Genomic DNA, 15,951 nt, shown 5'->3' on the forward strand with positions numbered 1-15,951 from the left:
ATTTATGGTGGTGCTTCCCCTCCTCTCTGAGCTCCCACTGATGGAGTCAGTAGAGTTAGCCACTTTTCTGTTGCACAGAGGAAAAAAAAAATAGAACTACAGAAAACCTGATTATTGCTAGGTCAGACATAAACAAGAATTTGAAATTGCCTAAAAGAAAACAAGTCGTTCTGAAGCTTATAATCATTTGGCGTTTTTCTTGGGCTATTGTCTTTGCCTCAAAAACAGTAAAATGCAACCGCTACTGAGGAGAAATTAAATTTTCAAGTCAAGTCATAATGCCTTGTTATACTTTTCCATAAAATAAAGACTTCAGAATTTGAGGTACAAAATATTAAGACCTCTTTCCAATAGCAGTCATTGCTACTCAATCATCCCCCCCAGATGAGACTCCAGAAACTCCTGGTGTTACCACAAATTGAAATGTTGAGAGAGATGAAATCCATTTGCCATCACAAATATGACATTAAGTAAAAAGAACAGCAATAAAAGGCATGCATACAAAATCAAACTAGGCAAAATAAAAATGCGTCTCTGTAAAGCATAGTTAGTTGCTTTTTAAATATTTGACAGCCCCAGATTAATACAAAAATGTCTCTATGTTCTGGCCAATGAGATGTAACTGCAGTGTTGCGTGAAATTTTCGGAAGGCACATTTATGCAACTGAATTCACTAAGAGGAATCTTTTCCCTACCTATTAAACCCTGGAGAAATGTAACAGTGAAGACTCTTGCAGCTATACCCTACTTTGAATTATTCTTGTCAATGGGAAACATGTTCTCCACAGCAGTAAACATAGGTGCCTATATCACTTTTTTTTTTTTTTTGGCTTTTTGGGTCACACCCGGCATTGCTTAGGGCAGACTCCTGGCTCTACACTCAGGAATTACTCCTGGAGGTGCTCGGGGGACCATATGGGATGCTGGGAATCGAACCTGGGTCGGCCATGTGCAACACAAACGCTCTACCCGATGTACTATCGCACCAGCCCCAGTGCCTATTTCACTTTTGATACCATAAAACTACAAACAAGGCCAGCATGTCCTGCTTCTCAGCTTGTATGTTGAGAGAACTAAAGAACTTTCTATCACATCTAGGCTTTAATTTTATATTTATTTTGTTAAGAATATCCAAATCTAAGTTTAAGATAAGCATATAAGGTACCCATTATTTCTCACCTTTCCTCCAATAACAGTGGAATACAGATGAGAAAACAATGAAACTTGACTGAATGTTCAGCTGTACTCTGCAGAAAGTTGTGAGTGAAACATACTTGAACATGAAGTTCCTAGTAGGTTTTCATAACATAGTAAGAATTTCTTATACATTTTAATGATGAAGAAATTGAGGTTCTATAGGATTAAGCAATAAATTCAAGATCACAGAGCTGATCTTGACAAAATTCAAAGAAATGGAACTCAAATCTAATTGTTTGGATACACATGCCTGGCCTTTTCATTATGCTACAATAAGCTCAGAAATACTCTCTGCTGAATACTATTATGCATGATTATTGAGCATAATAGAGGAAATATAAAACAAAGCACATACTAAAAAATGAAATGTTTTTTTAAAGTGAGATAAAATATGATATTCAATAAGCAAAATAACCAGTACAGCCTTCACATTAGTGAATGTGACTGACACATTAAAGCAGATTTGATCTGTAATAAAAGCTAAGACACAGTGATGACTTTAACTGGCAATGCTATTATTTTGTTTTATCTTCCTTTCCTGGCTTTTTCTAATCTTTAACTATGTTCTCGCTATGAGATCATTAATCTGCTTAATAAAGTTGCCAGAAAGGAGTGGGTGCATCATGAAATATCTCTCTTAAAAAACTTCAATAGAAAATAAAGAAGATCCACTGACGTGTTTATTCCAAATGATGTAATAAGGTATAGGTAATGAACATATCAATGACTAAGAAAAAAATAATTGAAAAAGGCATTAAGGACTGATTTATCAATGCAGACATAAACTCCCCAATTAACTTACCAATATTCTTCCTCAAGACTTTTTAACCTCATCCATAGTTTTTTGGTGGGTGCTTTCCCACCAAAAAAAAAAAGTATGCCATTCCCAGACTATTGATCTAAAATAAGTGTGAGTACAATGAAAGCATGTAAGAAATGAAAATAAGTGTGTGATCCTGTCATTGCAATAAAAAGCAAAAGGGAAGAATAGGGAGAAAACATTAATCCTATTATTTTCTGGAAAATACTGTAAATTTGGAAAGGTATACAAAAAAGAGAACAAAAAAAAAAAAAAAGGAAATAGGACACAGTATTAACAAGCAAAGTAACTCCAACAAAGTAATATTAAACCTGAAATAATGGCTTTTGAAGGTCAATTCCAAACACATTCTCTGATTTGAGGAATTGGTTAAAGAAATTTGGCAATCTGTGCCTCTGGCTAGATCCCAACAACTTGGGACTAAGTTTCCCAAGAAATTAAATGGCCAAAAGTTAGGTATGTGGGAGTCATGCCCACAAACCACCTCTGGCTCAGCTACACAAGCTCATTTATTGGCCTTGCTTCAGAAAACCATAGATAAATCTCAAAAGAGATCAAAATCATGACATTTAAATGCATTTTTAAAATAGCCATGATTCAGAGACTCACAAATGAATCTCAAAAGAGATCAATACACTGCAGAGATGTTCCTCCCCCACACACCCGGCTGATATCACTGGGGCACTTCGGAGGGGGCAGTTGTGCCCCTCCACCTGCCCCAAATGAATTGCAGCAGCCCACAAACCTCCAGAACCTAATCGCCTCATTGCTCATGGCTGACCTTCACAGGCTCATCTTGAACCCCCCACACATGAGAATGAATCTGCTAAAATATCCAGGTACGCAGGAGACCAGTGAATGAAAACTCCAGGCTTCAAGGAGTCAGGGATGGGTGACCTGCCCCCATCTCCCTGCCCTTCTGGTTTCCTGGCAAACATGCCCAAGAAGTGCCTGTGGGCACCATTTAAGCACATTAACAGCCATGATTCAGAGACTCACAAATGAATCTCGGAATAGAGCAGAATGTCACAGAGATGCCACCAGAGCCCAAGTCTTTTAAAAAATCTTGTAATTCCAGGAGCACTTGGCAGCTTTTGTGAGGCCGCACATCTCATATTATTCATAACAAGCAATACAAAATAAATTATTTAGCATCTGCCTATGGGCAGGCTTGGGTGGTAGAGGGAAAATTTGAAATAATGGTGGTGAGAAGGTGTAATGGTAGTGGGATTGGTGCTGACATACTGAATATAAATAATTACTGTGAACAACTTTATGAAAATAAAACTAAATTTTTTTTTAAAAAGTAAAAAGAAAAAAATTGGGCACATTTTATACAAGTATTTAATAATCCAAGATTACAGGCAAATTGTATCAGGGTGGGAAATCTAGATCTAAGTAAGTTAGACTGAATCAGATTGAATGTGATACCATAAATTATCCAAATACCAAGTATCTCAGTCTTATTAACAGGTTTCTGGTTTGGAAATGTAGTGGAGGATCTGGGAAAGATGGAGAAAAGACCATCAGTTCCAATCAAGAAGATAATTTATGTCTATGCATATAGTCGTAAGGTGGGGGAGTAGGGAAGAAGGGGAGCTAATATGCTAATGAGCAATGAGTGGGTACTATTAATTACAACACTGTGCTAAAACACAAAAGACATAATTCAGCATCATCTATAAACATTGCACTAGACTATCAAAATTATTTGTATCTTCAAAATTTAAAAAACCCTTTGCAATAAGTTCCATATTTACAATTAGCTTTGAAAATTGGAGGTTGAGTGGAGAACATTATGTCTGACCCAGGAAAGGGAACTCAATTCTGTACTCAGGGCGTGGACACCTGAGCTCTCAGTTCTTGTTTGTCAGAACGGTCTGTTCTGACAAAATCAAGCGCGTCTGAAGAACGCCATGGCAACCACAGAATTATCAGGGAGTCAGGTTATCCTACACTTACCAATCGGTAGAGCTCAGTAATGCTGATGTCCTCTGGATCCACCATTGCATACTCTTTCCTAGGGACCAGATCCAGACCCAGTTGTCTAGAATACAAAAGTGTAAGAAGAAAAAGTCACCTCAATGGAATATATGAACCATTTCTTAACAAATACCTTCAAATTAGACACACCACTTCCCGGTCTCCACCTCTCTCTACTTCTCTCACCCATATTTTAAGATCTTATGTGATTTTCTGCCACAGTTAGAGTAGCCAAAGAAACTAGGCGGGGCACTGAACATATGCTGACAAATGAAAAATATAAATGACAGGCAAATTAAATTAAGCTGGAGCAGAATAACATGTTAGTTCTCAGTGAGTGTTTCTACCAGAGGTGGGGCTAAAGGAGCTTGTTTCTTTATGGGGAGAAGATTTGGGATCCTCCCTCCCTCCCTCCCTCCCTCCCTCCCTCCCTCCCTCCCTCCCTCCCTCCCTCCCTCCCTCCCTCCCTCCCTTCTTCTTTCTTTCTTTCTTTCTTTCTTTCTTTCTTTCTTTCTTTCTTTCTTTCTTTCTTTCTTTCTTTCTTTCTTTCTTTCTTTCTTTCTTTCTTTCTTTCTTTCTTTCTTCGCATTAGAGTCTCTTGCCCAAGCACCTGGCTGTCTTCCCCAGGGCCCCTCGGAGGGGTGGGCTCAAGCTTCCCTCCCCCCTCCCCGCTCCGAGCAGAGCTCCCTCGGCTGAAGACCTCCGGAGTCTAGCCACAGCCATGCTCAAGGCCCCGTTCCACATGAAGGTACCAGCAGAGGAACCCAGGTGTGTGGGACCTGGGGCTGAGACCTCCAAGTCTGCCTGGATTGGGACTGGGCCTCTTCTGCCCAGATTTCCTATTTTCTAGTAGCTAGGCTGCCCCAGCTTTGTGTAATCTCATCCATGGCCAGCATGCAGAGACTTAAAACTAAGCTCCCGGAAGTGACATCTTATAGCCTACTTCTCCCTCTGGGAGAACCTGGCAAGCTATCGAGAGAGTTTCCTGCCCACATGGGAGAGCCTTGTAAACTCCCCATAGTGTATTCATATGCAAAACCAGTAATAATGCTGGGTCTCATTCCCCTGACCCTGAAAGAGCCTCCAATGGGGCAACCTTGGGAAGGACGAGTAAAGAGAGGCTTCTAAAATCTGAGGGCTAGGACGAATGGAGACGTTACTGAGACTGCTAGAGAAGTTCGATGATCAATGGGAGATGATGATGATGATGATGATGATGATGATTCTTGGCATACTGGGTTCTTTTTTTAGTTAATTTTTTTAATTGAATCATCATGTCACTGTGAGATACAGTTACAAAGCTTTCATAATTTTCAGTCATACAATGTTCTAACAACCACTGTACATTTCCCATCACCAATCAATACCTCCTGTATCCCTTTTCCCTCCCTCCCCCCGACCCTACACCACCCATACTTTTCTTCTCTCTCTCTCCTTTTGGGCATTATGTTTTGCAATACAGCTACTGAAAGACCATCAAGTTTGGTCGCTTGTCCGCTTTCAGGACACATTTTCAATTTGGAGCAATTCCTTTGGTACCCTTTGGATCACAAAAGAGATCTATTCCCATTGGACTGGGGTGGAAATCAGAAGTAGATATGAGGAAATGCATACTTGCTCTTAAAGATTTGACCTGGCCCACAAATTCCTAGTCATGTCTGAAGCTAACATGTTATTAGTGTGAAACTCCTGTAACATGTACAAGATTGTCATTCATTTATGGTGGAATCTGGATGCAGTCATAAGTTTGGAGAAAAGGTAGGATTAAGAAAGGTGGGAAAGGCAGTAAACTAAGTTAAGACATGGGAAAGACTCTATGGCTATATGATTGTAAGGTGTCCAAACAGCTAATCTCTTATGTCACATTGCATTGCGATTAAAGTGAGACATATTTTCAGGCTCAGGGGCATGTTGAGAAGTAGTAATGTGAAATCCACCTAAAGATAACCGAGTAGCTGATGCTTTATCATGGACAGTGGAAATGAATAGAATCCTGCCAGTTTCTCTCCAGCAATCTTCATGATATAGTTCCCTGGAAGACACCCACTTCATCCACGGCTAACAATGCTATAGAATCCAATTCATCTCTCTCATCATCTACAACCATCCCAAACTCTTCAACATATCTCTATAACTCCCTAAAGAAGAATACTATCTCTTTACTCTTTACCAGAAGCTTCTCAATGACCATAATCCACATCCCAGGCTTAATTCTCCAAGGTTAATCTATTCCAAACCCTTTCATATCAACATTCTCTCCAACATTAAATTGTACATCAAGGGTGGAACCTCAGCTTTTTTATTTTGAATTTTAAACATCATGAAGTTGTGTGCTACCAAAAACCCTGTGTAAGTTCCCCTAAGTAAAATTTAGTGATTCAGCACATTCTTCAAGCCAGGTACTGCCCCGACTATCCTGAGTGATATTTGCTTGTAAAATTAGAAGACTGAGTCCTTCTTAATGTAGGAGCTGACATTTAAGTAACTAAAACAGTTTCTCGGTTGTCTTTAATATTCTTTCACTGAAAGAATCACACTCTAGTAATTTTTGTTGTACTTTTAAATTATAACAAACACCGTGATATTTATTGAATTCTCTCTGTCTCTCTCCCTCTTCCTCTCCTTCTCCCCGCCGCCCCCTCTCCCCCGCACCACCACCACTAGGAAGGCCATACCAGATACCAGCCAGATACCAGGCAGTGCTCAGGTGCTACGCTCAGCTCCACGCTTTGGGGTTACATTCAGTGGTGTTCAGAGGACCATGTGGGGCCACAGATCAAACCAGGGGAGGCCATACAAAAGCTAAGCAAATGGACCTCCGTATTCTCTCCCTGCCTGTGACTTGCTAGTAAAATTGCCTAGATAACCCTATTATGGACTAGAAGGTATCCTCTTAAAATTTATACTGATATGCTGATCCCATTATGGACTGTATTTGAAGATAAAGACTAAAAGGAGGCAATAAGGGTCAAGATAAAATCATCAAGGGCCTAAATCTAACGAACTGGACAGCTTTATAATAATGAAAGAGAGACCTTTCTCCTCTCCTCCCCTCCTCTCTCTCCCTACAGAAAACCACATTAAGAACTCTGCAAGTCAGTTAGAAAGTTCTCACCAGAAACTGAATTTCCTGGTAATTTGATTATAGATTTCCAGCCTCTAGAACTGTGATAAAATGGTGGTATTTTTGCTACAGCAGCTTGAGTCAACACATACAACTTCCTTGCTGCACTTTATCTAGCATTCTGATAGGGTCTGCTCTGTATTCTGCATCTCCTCATGAGAGGTCTCAGGGCAAGAAATTGTGTGACACTGGGTCAGCGCAGAAGAAAGACTGTCTAGCACAAGGATTTTTCAACTTCTTTTGTAACTGTGGATTGGCAGCAATTCTGAAACTGAAAACCACAGATGAAGCGAAAAAGGAAAAATATGAAACCACAGGCTAGTTAATATAGCCACAGCTCCTTCTACCAGAAGCTGACCTACCCACACTGTCCACTGACAGGGATGGGGCAGCAGTGGTAGTCAGTGAGTCTCTCTTCTTAAACTAAATCCAGTTCACAGGAAGGCACTTGACCTATGTACAAATCACCCAGGATTTGCCAGCGGTTTCTGAGTACCTAGTATAATGTGCCCATCTAAATATAAATGATAGAAGGGATCTGTCAATGAGAGTCTTGGAGAAACCGAACCTGGAAATTCAGACAGCATCAGTCACATGGCATATGAAGAAAGTACACATGAAGGGCAACTGGTCACTGCAGAACAAGAGGGCAACGAAGGACTCTAACTGTAAATGTTCTGCTTTAGATGTGAGATCTAGAACCATCCTGGGTCCCGGGATTCTATAATACCGAAGTCTCTTTATATCATAGGATTGAGTTATCACATTTGTGCTGACTGCCTGGAGTCTTCCATATGTGGAAAGAATTCCATAGGTTCCTATTTTGTTTTGCAAACTCAAGATATACCTCCTACTGTGTGAGATTTTGTAGAATCGACTTCCCATTGCTTGAGACATTGCTCAAAAAATGATTAAGAAGTGAAGGAAAGAAAGAAGGGAGAAGAGGCAACGAGAGTTTAGAGGATACTGGAAATCAATGAAGACACATGTGGGTCAAGTTTTAAATCTAACTAGTCACTAACTGCTCTGTGACATCAGGCAGAAAGATTCAACTGACTCCCCTTGTTTAGACAATCTTAGCAGGAAGGAGACCAGAACACCGAGCATTGTGGAAACTGCCTAAGGAGAATGCTTGCAGGGAGAATGCTTTTCTATGGCCCCCGTAGAAAACAAGGATAATCTCCTCCTCCTAAACAGAGCTTCTCTCTACCACTCTGCAACAGTTTGACACGCAACTTTAGAATGAACATAATTTTCATTTACATTCCTCTGGAGACCTACATGCTGACAGATCTATTTCTCGGGAGATCTATATGCTGACAGATTATTTTGTAGGACAACTTGGTCTAATCTCATCTCCAAGACACTGTATGGATTCCCTTTCCAATTAGCACTATTCAACATGATGCAAAACCAATTTCCGTTGAAAGGACTAAGGAAAATGCACAATCCATACTGAAAGTCAATTTTAAAGAAGAGGCCAAAATTCAAAGAGAACAGAATGAAACTAAGAAAAGCCATGCATTTAAGGATGATCTAAATAAAATATATTGCTCATTTTCATGCATCAGTGTTTTACCAACTTACCCTAAATTAGCCAAATCACTCTCCAAAGTACAAAGCTAGAACTTGTGTGAGTCAAAACCGAGTCATGATTCATCATAATTAGTGTTTTTCCTAGATATGTCCGTCCTCATTCCTTCTGTTCTCATCTTCCCTATAAAACTGAGAAAGTATCATCTTTTTGCCTTTTCTACAGGTCTAAGTTATTTTTGATAAACTAACTTCATCCAATTCTGTTCCTATTTACAAATCATTCTCTTAAACATGGCTCAGCAAATGAATAGTTAATATAATTTAGTAAAAAATTCAAAGGAAGATAATGAATAAATAAGGCAGCATAAGTCAATTTTAAAAAGCCTTTTAGATCTACTCCTCTCAGATGGGAAGATACAATAACATGGCTGGCAAATTGTATGCAGATTTGTTTTAATTCCTCACAGGAAGTCATTCTTCTTTTCTTTTTTTTTGGGGGGGGTGGATACCACACTCGAAGGTGCTCAGGGCTTATTCCTAGCTCTGCACTCAGGAATCACTTCTGGCAGGACCCAGGGAATCATATGAGGTTCTGGGGCTCGAACCCAGAGCAGATGTACGCAAGGCAAGAGCCCTCTCTGTGGCCATAAAATGAGTTTTATTTTATAGAGTTAAATCAATTGTAACTACTTTCCCAATCAATCAGTTGGAAAAGACTGATTGGTGGCAGCACATGATGCTGAAGAAACCCCAGAGTTGCAGTGGGTGTGTTGGAGGTTTAAAATGTGTTAGCTGCTCATATGTGGAATATAATGTAACTGAGAAGTACAAGTTGGCAACGATGCAACTTCTGGCAGATATCTCTCTGGACTTAGTTACTAAAATACTAAATTACAGAAACCCAAAACTGAGAGGCCGCTAAGTGTGGTCACTCGACCTCATACTTCTTCATCCTCAGCAATGGAAAACAAATTATCTAATACTTCCTTTTCAGCAGGTCTGACTTTAGGGGAGAGACTCTCCAAACAATAATAGTGAGTTTTGTTGAAATATTGTATGCAATCAAAGTGAAAGTAAAGTGAAATTTGTTAGTTACACAGGCGGGGGAGGCTTAGGGTGGGGGGGCTAGGGGCGTGGGGGGGTTGGGGTGTGAGGGGGCGGGGTGGAGCTATACTGGGATTCTTGGTGGTGGAATATGAGCACTGGTGAAGGGATGGGTATTCGAGCATTGTATAACTGAGATTTAAACCTGAAAACTTTGTAACTTTGTAACTTTCCACAATAAAAAATTAAAAAAAAATAAAATAAAATGTGTTAGCTGGTTCATGCACATTTGTAAAACAAAAGAGCTGGCAGGAATTAAAACCAGGTTTTGATTAATCAACTTCCAATGGTTAAAAAGAGCAACATCCTGACAGTTTCAAGTTGGGTTTCTCAGATTAAGAAGCAAATTTATGCACGGTGTATCTCCTGTAATTTTTTTCTCTCTTTTCTGTCTGTTTTTCAAAAATTCTGATACCCAAATCCCTTGAAGATTCAAATAGAAAATGAAGATTTGGAGAGAAGGAGGCAGAAAAGAGCTGACTACATAAAGGCTGGAGGGATATATAACTTCTTTAAACTTGACTAAATCGCTACAAACTTGGGATCACAACCATAGCAGGTTTGTATTAATTTTTTCCTCCACATATTAACATTTAAGTGATAGTCTTTTTAAAGTATACAATATTTCAAGTTAGTCATAATTTAAATGTAAATGCATTTAAATCAAAATCTCAGTCCTAGGAGAGGGCCTAAGAGATGGCGCAATAGAGTAGAATACATGGTTTTCATGCAGAGAGTAAGGTTCATTAACACCAAATAATCCCCAAGGTACTATCAAGAGAGACTCCCTAAGCATGAAGAGGGAGACCACAGACGAAATCTCTGGAGAGCAGAGGAGATGGCTCAACATTCTGGCATGCATGTGGGAGTCAAGGGTATGATCCCCAACACCACAGAGTCCTCAAGCACCAATGGGAGCAACTGACAAGCCCTTGCCAGCAGCTGCCCCTGAACACTGCTACATGTGGCACCAAAACTGAAAATAAACTAGAAAAAAATAGCATCCATCTTGGTCAAGAATAGTTTTTCATCTAGTTCTCCAAAGTAGCTAGGTAGTGTGCACTCACAGTTCAATACATGGTAATAATCAGAGGTTACTCCAGTGTACAGCTTATGTTGAGACTTTCAAACATATACTAAATATGCATATAATATATATAAAGGTATATTAATATAACATTGCACTATAATATTACACAACCTGGAGGTAGGCACCATTGAAAATTAACATGCGTAGGAGCCACTGTAAGAGCTCAGAAGGCTGAGTATAAGCTTTGAATGCCAAGTCCTGGGTTTGATTCATACAACCACATCATCATCTCCCCACCCTCATCCTATGCCCAGGTACCACTAGGTGTAAGCCCTGAACACAGAGCTCGGAGTGGCCCCTAAGTAACACTGGAGTACAACCCCCAAACAACAACAACAACAAAAAAAAAAAAACAAAGAAAAATAAGCATATGTATACACTAAATTAAGTTCACTATTAAAAGTCCAAATCTATATGCCACCATAGAATTGTTCTGTTCTTTTTTTAAAAAAATTGTATTGAATCACCGTGAGATAGTTACAAGCTTTCATGTTTGGGTTACAATCTCACAATGATCAAACACCCATCCCTCCACCAGTGCACATTCCCCATCACCGATATCCCTAGTATATCCCCCCCTTTCCCACCCTTCCCCTGCCTCCATGGCAGACAATTTCCCCATACTCTCTACTTTTGGGCATTATAGCTTGCAACACAGACACTGAGAGGTCATCATATTTGGTCCATTATCTATTTTCGGCATGCATCTCCCATCCCGACTGATTCCTCCAGCCATCATTTTCTTAGTGATCCCTTCTCTATTTCATCTGCCTTCTCCTCTCCAATCATGATTGTTCTAATCGACCTAGCTGCCCTGACCTTACAGTAATTACTGTTTTACACAAGGTCTTACACTGTTTACCCATTACCATGGTATCTAGGGGAATACACTGACAAGCAAATACAGGGCTAGGGAGACCATCCAAAGGCCTGAAGAACATGCTTTCCATGCTTTCCAGTTTGACCCTGGCACCACATGGTCCTTTGCAAACCATTAGAAGTGAACACTGAGACCCAATAAAAAGACAGCATTATAAGCAATACAGGGTGCTCAGAACACTGAACCCCAATAAAGAGATAGCATTATGAGCACGACTGGGTGCCAGTCCCTCAAAACAAAACAAAACAAAATCAAACACACACACTAGGCCTGAAGTTCATTTGAGGATAAGACTGACCGAGCAGAAGTGAGGTCCCAGAGATTCTTAGGAACGTGTCACATTCTGGGAGCACAGCCACACACCTTCCGACCACCCCGGGCACAGCCAAACAGCATCATGGCGCCCATTCCACCCCAAGAGAATGTGATTCTCAGTCCATCCAAAGACAGCTGGCACTAGAGAATAGTTTCTCTCCACAGAGAAAGCCTGGCAGAGGCCCCTCTGGTGTCTATCTCAGCTATTTCCCCTCCTGCCACACCAGCGTCCTCAGAGGCAGCTGCTACTCACTCATTGCCCCAGTCGAGGCGGGCAGTAATATGGCGCTTCACGTCCTTCATCCGGTCATGGGTCAGATGGCCCACCAACACCTGCCGCCGCAGATCCAGGATTTCGTTCATGATGTGCCACAGCCGATGGAAGAGATCACCTTCATTTCTCTGCAAAGACGCAAACAGTGAGACTGGCCGTCAGTCCCCGCACAGACGTGGCGGGCATAGCCACAGAGAAAAGGGAAGGGGCAGGTCCTGTCTGCTCTCTCGGGGCCTGTCAGAGTCTCCTCCATCGTGACACAGCGCCCTCCGTGTCCTCAGACACAATCCCTGCTCTGCACACTGTCTCTGGCTTCACAGTTTCACAAGGCTGCGCTCTTGCTCCAGAATCTCACTCTCGGGCTCTGGGGCACAGACACTGTGTGATGCAGAGCCAGGGCGACAGGCCAGCACCAAAGCCGAGCCTGACTCCTGGCCTTCACTCGCCCTGTGGCGCTGTCACCCCCCAGGCCTCCTGTCTCTAGCTCAGTCTAAACTCTCCCGTCCTCCCCGGGTTTGCCCAACTTCCACCTGCATCAGGAGATCTTCCCTGACAACTCCCGCCTGCTTCCCCTAGCTTGAGTCTCGAAACTACATGTGATTTACATCAACTCAACGGCAAACCCTCTTTCCTGTCATTTCTTTTCTTTATTTTATTTTATTTTTTTATTGAATCACCTTGTGGAAAGTTACAAAAGTTTCAGGTTTAAGTCTCAGTTATACAATGCTCAAACACCCATCCCTTCACCAGTACACATATTCCACCACCCCGCATGTGTAACTGGTAAATTTCAATTTACTTTCACTTTACTTTGATTACATTCAATATTTCAACAAAAAATTCACTATCATTGATTTGGAGTAATTTGTTTTCCATTGCTGAGAATGAAGAGATATGAGGTCAGGAGGCCGCACTAGCAGCCGCACAGTTTTGGATTTCTGTATTTCAGTATTTTACTAAGTCCAGAGAAATATCTGCCAGAAATCGCAACATTGTGAGCTTGTATCTCTCAGCTACTTTATATTCCACATATGAGTGCGATCTTTCTATGTCTCTCTTTCCAGTCATTTCTTGTATGTGTGTGTATGTATATGTGTGTGTGTGTTTCCAATCATATTGTGTATCTATGTGTTTGTGTGTATGTATGTGTTTCCGGCCATATTGTGTGTGTGTGTGTGTGTAGCCAACCCAGAGGTGTTCAGTGCTTCCCTCTGGAAGTGCCAGGGACTGAACTGGTGTTGTGCATGTGCAAGGCAAGCCCTTTACCCCCTATACATCCTCTCTGGTCATATGTTGCTAATAAAGCTTTATTAAATTTTCTATCAGAAGTTAGGCACACAGATCGTCAAACTACTTGTCAATGTTCTTTCGGGGGTTCCTCTCCCCAGGAATTCCCGGTGTATACCTAGCCTACATGGGTTAGGCGCTTGGGCGGAAGGTTGTGGTGCTGCTCTGGCAGTGCTGAGGCCACCAGGGTCACCCCCTTAGAGCCTGAGAGCCTGCAGAGCTACAGCAGGCAGCGCTTGGGGAGGAGCGCATGCAGTCTTGGGGGTTGAACTGGACACCGCACTTAGCACGGTCACTGGAGCCCTTTCAGCTGTCTGCAAGCTTCACATGTGGGAGATGGAGGCTTCATCCCCCAAACTACATGGTCACCAGGCACCACTGGGAGTAACACTCAAGCAACACTTGTTGGAACTAGTCCCTGCACCCCTGACATTTACCAAGCAAGGGAGCTCAGTGGAGAGATGATGGGTTACTCCTGGCTTCAGTCCAGCATTGGGCATGGACAAGCTTCACAGACTGTGAGTATAAGATTTTTTTTTAATTCTTTTAAAAAATTTTTATTTTTATTTTATTTTTCTTTTCTTTCCTTCTTTTTTTATTTTTATTTTTTACTGAATACAGTTAAAAAGCTTTCATGTCTGAGTTTAAGTCATACAATGATGAAACACCTATCCCTCCACCAGTGCACATTTTCCATCACCAATGACCCCAGTATACCCCCGCCCCCTATCCCAATCCCCCCCCACCCCCTGGCCTCTATGGCAGACAATTTCCCCCATACTCTCTCTCTACTTTTGGGCATTATGGCTTGCAGAGTATAAAATTTCTTACCCATAAACCAGAAAAGTACTACATTCTTAAGAGATTGTCATAGGGTCTAGAGATAATGTTTGTGCTAAGAATAGTATTAAATGGTGATCAAAAGCATAAACTCGAGAGACAAGGTGCCTTGACATGAATCCCAACTTTGTTCTTAACTGGCTGAAAAAACTATTACAGTTTATTAGCTTTTTGTATTGATTTTCTCATCTGCAGAATAAGGATCACAACAGCTCTCTTACAAAGTCATAATGAGGATTATATTAAAGCTTTAAGACTAAGGCTTAGGGGCCTAGTATAGCGGGTAGGGTGTTGGCTTTGCACACAGCTGACCCAGGTTTGATTCCCAGAATCCCATATGGTCTCCTGAACACTATCAGGAGGTATTACTGAGTGCAAAGCCAGGAGTAACCCCCATGCATCGCTGGGTGTGACCCAAAAAGCAAAAAAAAAAAAAAAAAAAAAAAAAATAGACTAAGGCCTAGTCCTGAATAAGTGTCATTTAAATATCAGACAACGCTAATACTGCTATTATTAGGGGTGTGCTTGCCAATAATTCCTCTAAAAATATTTTCTTTCCTAACTATATTACCCATGGCTTCATACTTTTTTTCTTGTGGGGAACTCCCCAAGCAGTGCTGGGGGCCCAGCACTGCCCCCTGCTATATTCAGAGCAGCTATGTGGGCCCGAGGGTTCATTACTAGGCTTGGTCATATAGCCCTTGTCTGGAGAAGGTGCCGGGGTCCATAGAATGAGCACAATAGTATTCAGAGGTCACCAGGGACCTGGCAGTTCTCCGAGGATCGTATGGTTCCGGAGATCAAACTTATGGCCTTCACATGCAAGGCACGAGCTATTTCCCTGCCGACTCTTCATCTTAACTAGAAGCAATGCTTTTAATTCTCTACAAAATTTATTAGCACACTACATGTAAAGTGGTATAAAAAGAATCAAAATTATCCTTAATTGAAAGCAGTTCTCAACTCTTTTTTCTAGAGTGGTGACATTTTGACCTTAGCCTGTGGCCCCCCAAGCTACTGCTGGACCCCCTCATATCATGCCCTGATTTTCAATTATGTTTCTCACCTGTAGCCTCCTTTGAAAACACTGATCTAAAGTTCTCTACAGGGATAAATTTCCAGAAATATCAAGTCCTACCTAATGGCGTGAAGCCACCAAGTCATACACTTTTAAAATTTTATATTATGTATTAAAAGGTTTTAGTTTTGGGACTACACCAAATAAAACTTTAAAAAGTGGTTCTCAGGGATTACTCCTGGATCAGTGCTCCAAGGTTACTCCTGGTGTTGCTCACGGGAAACATGTGGTCCTGAGGAGTGAAACAAGGGTTGGCCACATGTAAGGCAAGGGCCTCAATCCCTGTACTTTTTCTGGCTCGACCTTTTTACTTTTAAGAGGTGGTAAAGTGAAGCTAAAGAGATAGTACAGGGATAGAGTTATTTCCCCCACGTGTGAGTAACAACGCTTTGATCCTAGAATGACATGTCCCCCACCCCCCAA

The 15,951-nt window shown here is 41.3% G+C and overlaps 1 protein-coding gene across 4 annotated transcripts in view; it reads right to left on the reverse strand.

The window, feature by feature from the left end:
• Positions 1-15,951, reverse strand: part of DOCK4 (dedicator of cytokinesis 4) — a 475,344-nt gene that overhangs the window by 235,678 nt on the left and 223,715 nt on the right. For all 4 annotated transcript variants that reach the window (XM_004602088.2, XM_055123770.1, XM_055123771.1 and 1 more), the window contains exons 6-7: positions 12,303-12,451; positions 3,980-4,064 (exon numbers count right to left, since the gene is read on the reverse strand). In XM_004602088.2, the coding sequence (XP_004602145.2) occupies positions 3,980-4,064; positions 12,303-12,451 (234 nt within the window). The remainder of the gene's footprint in view (positions 1-3,979; positions 4,065-12,302; positions 12,452-15,951) is intronic.

This window comes from Sorex araneus, chromosome 1 (genome assembly GCF_027595985.1).
Source record: "Sorex araneus isolate mSorAra2 chromosome 1, mSorAra2.pri, whole genome shotgun sequence".
In the NCBI taxonomy this organism is placed as follows: Eukaryota; Metazoa; Chordata; class Mammalia; order Eulipotyphla; family Soricidae; genus Sorex; species Sorex araneus.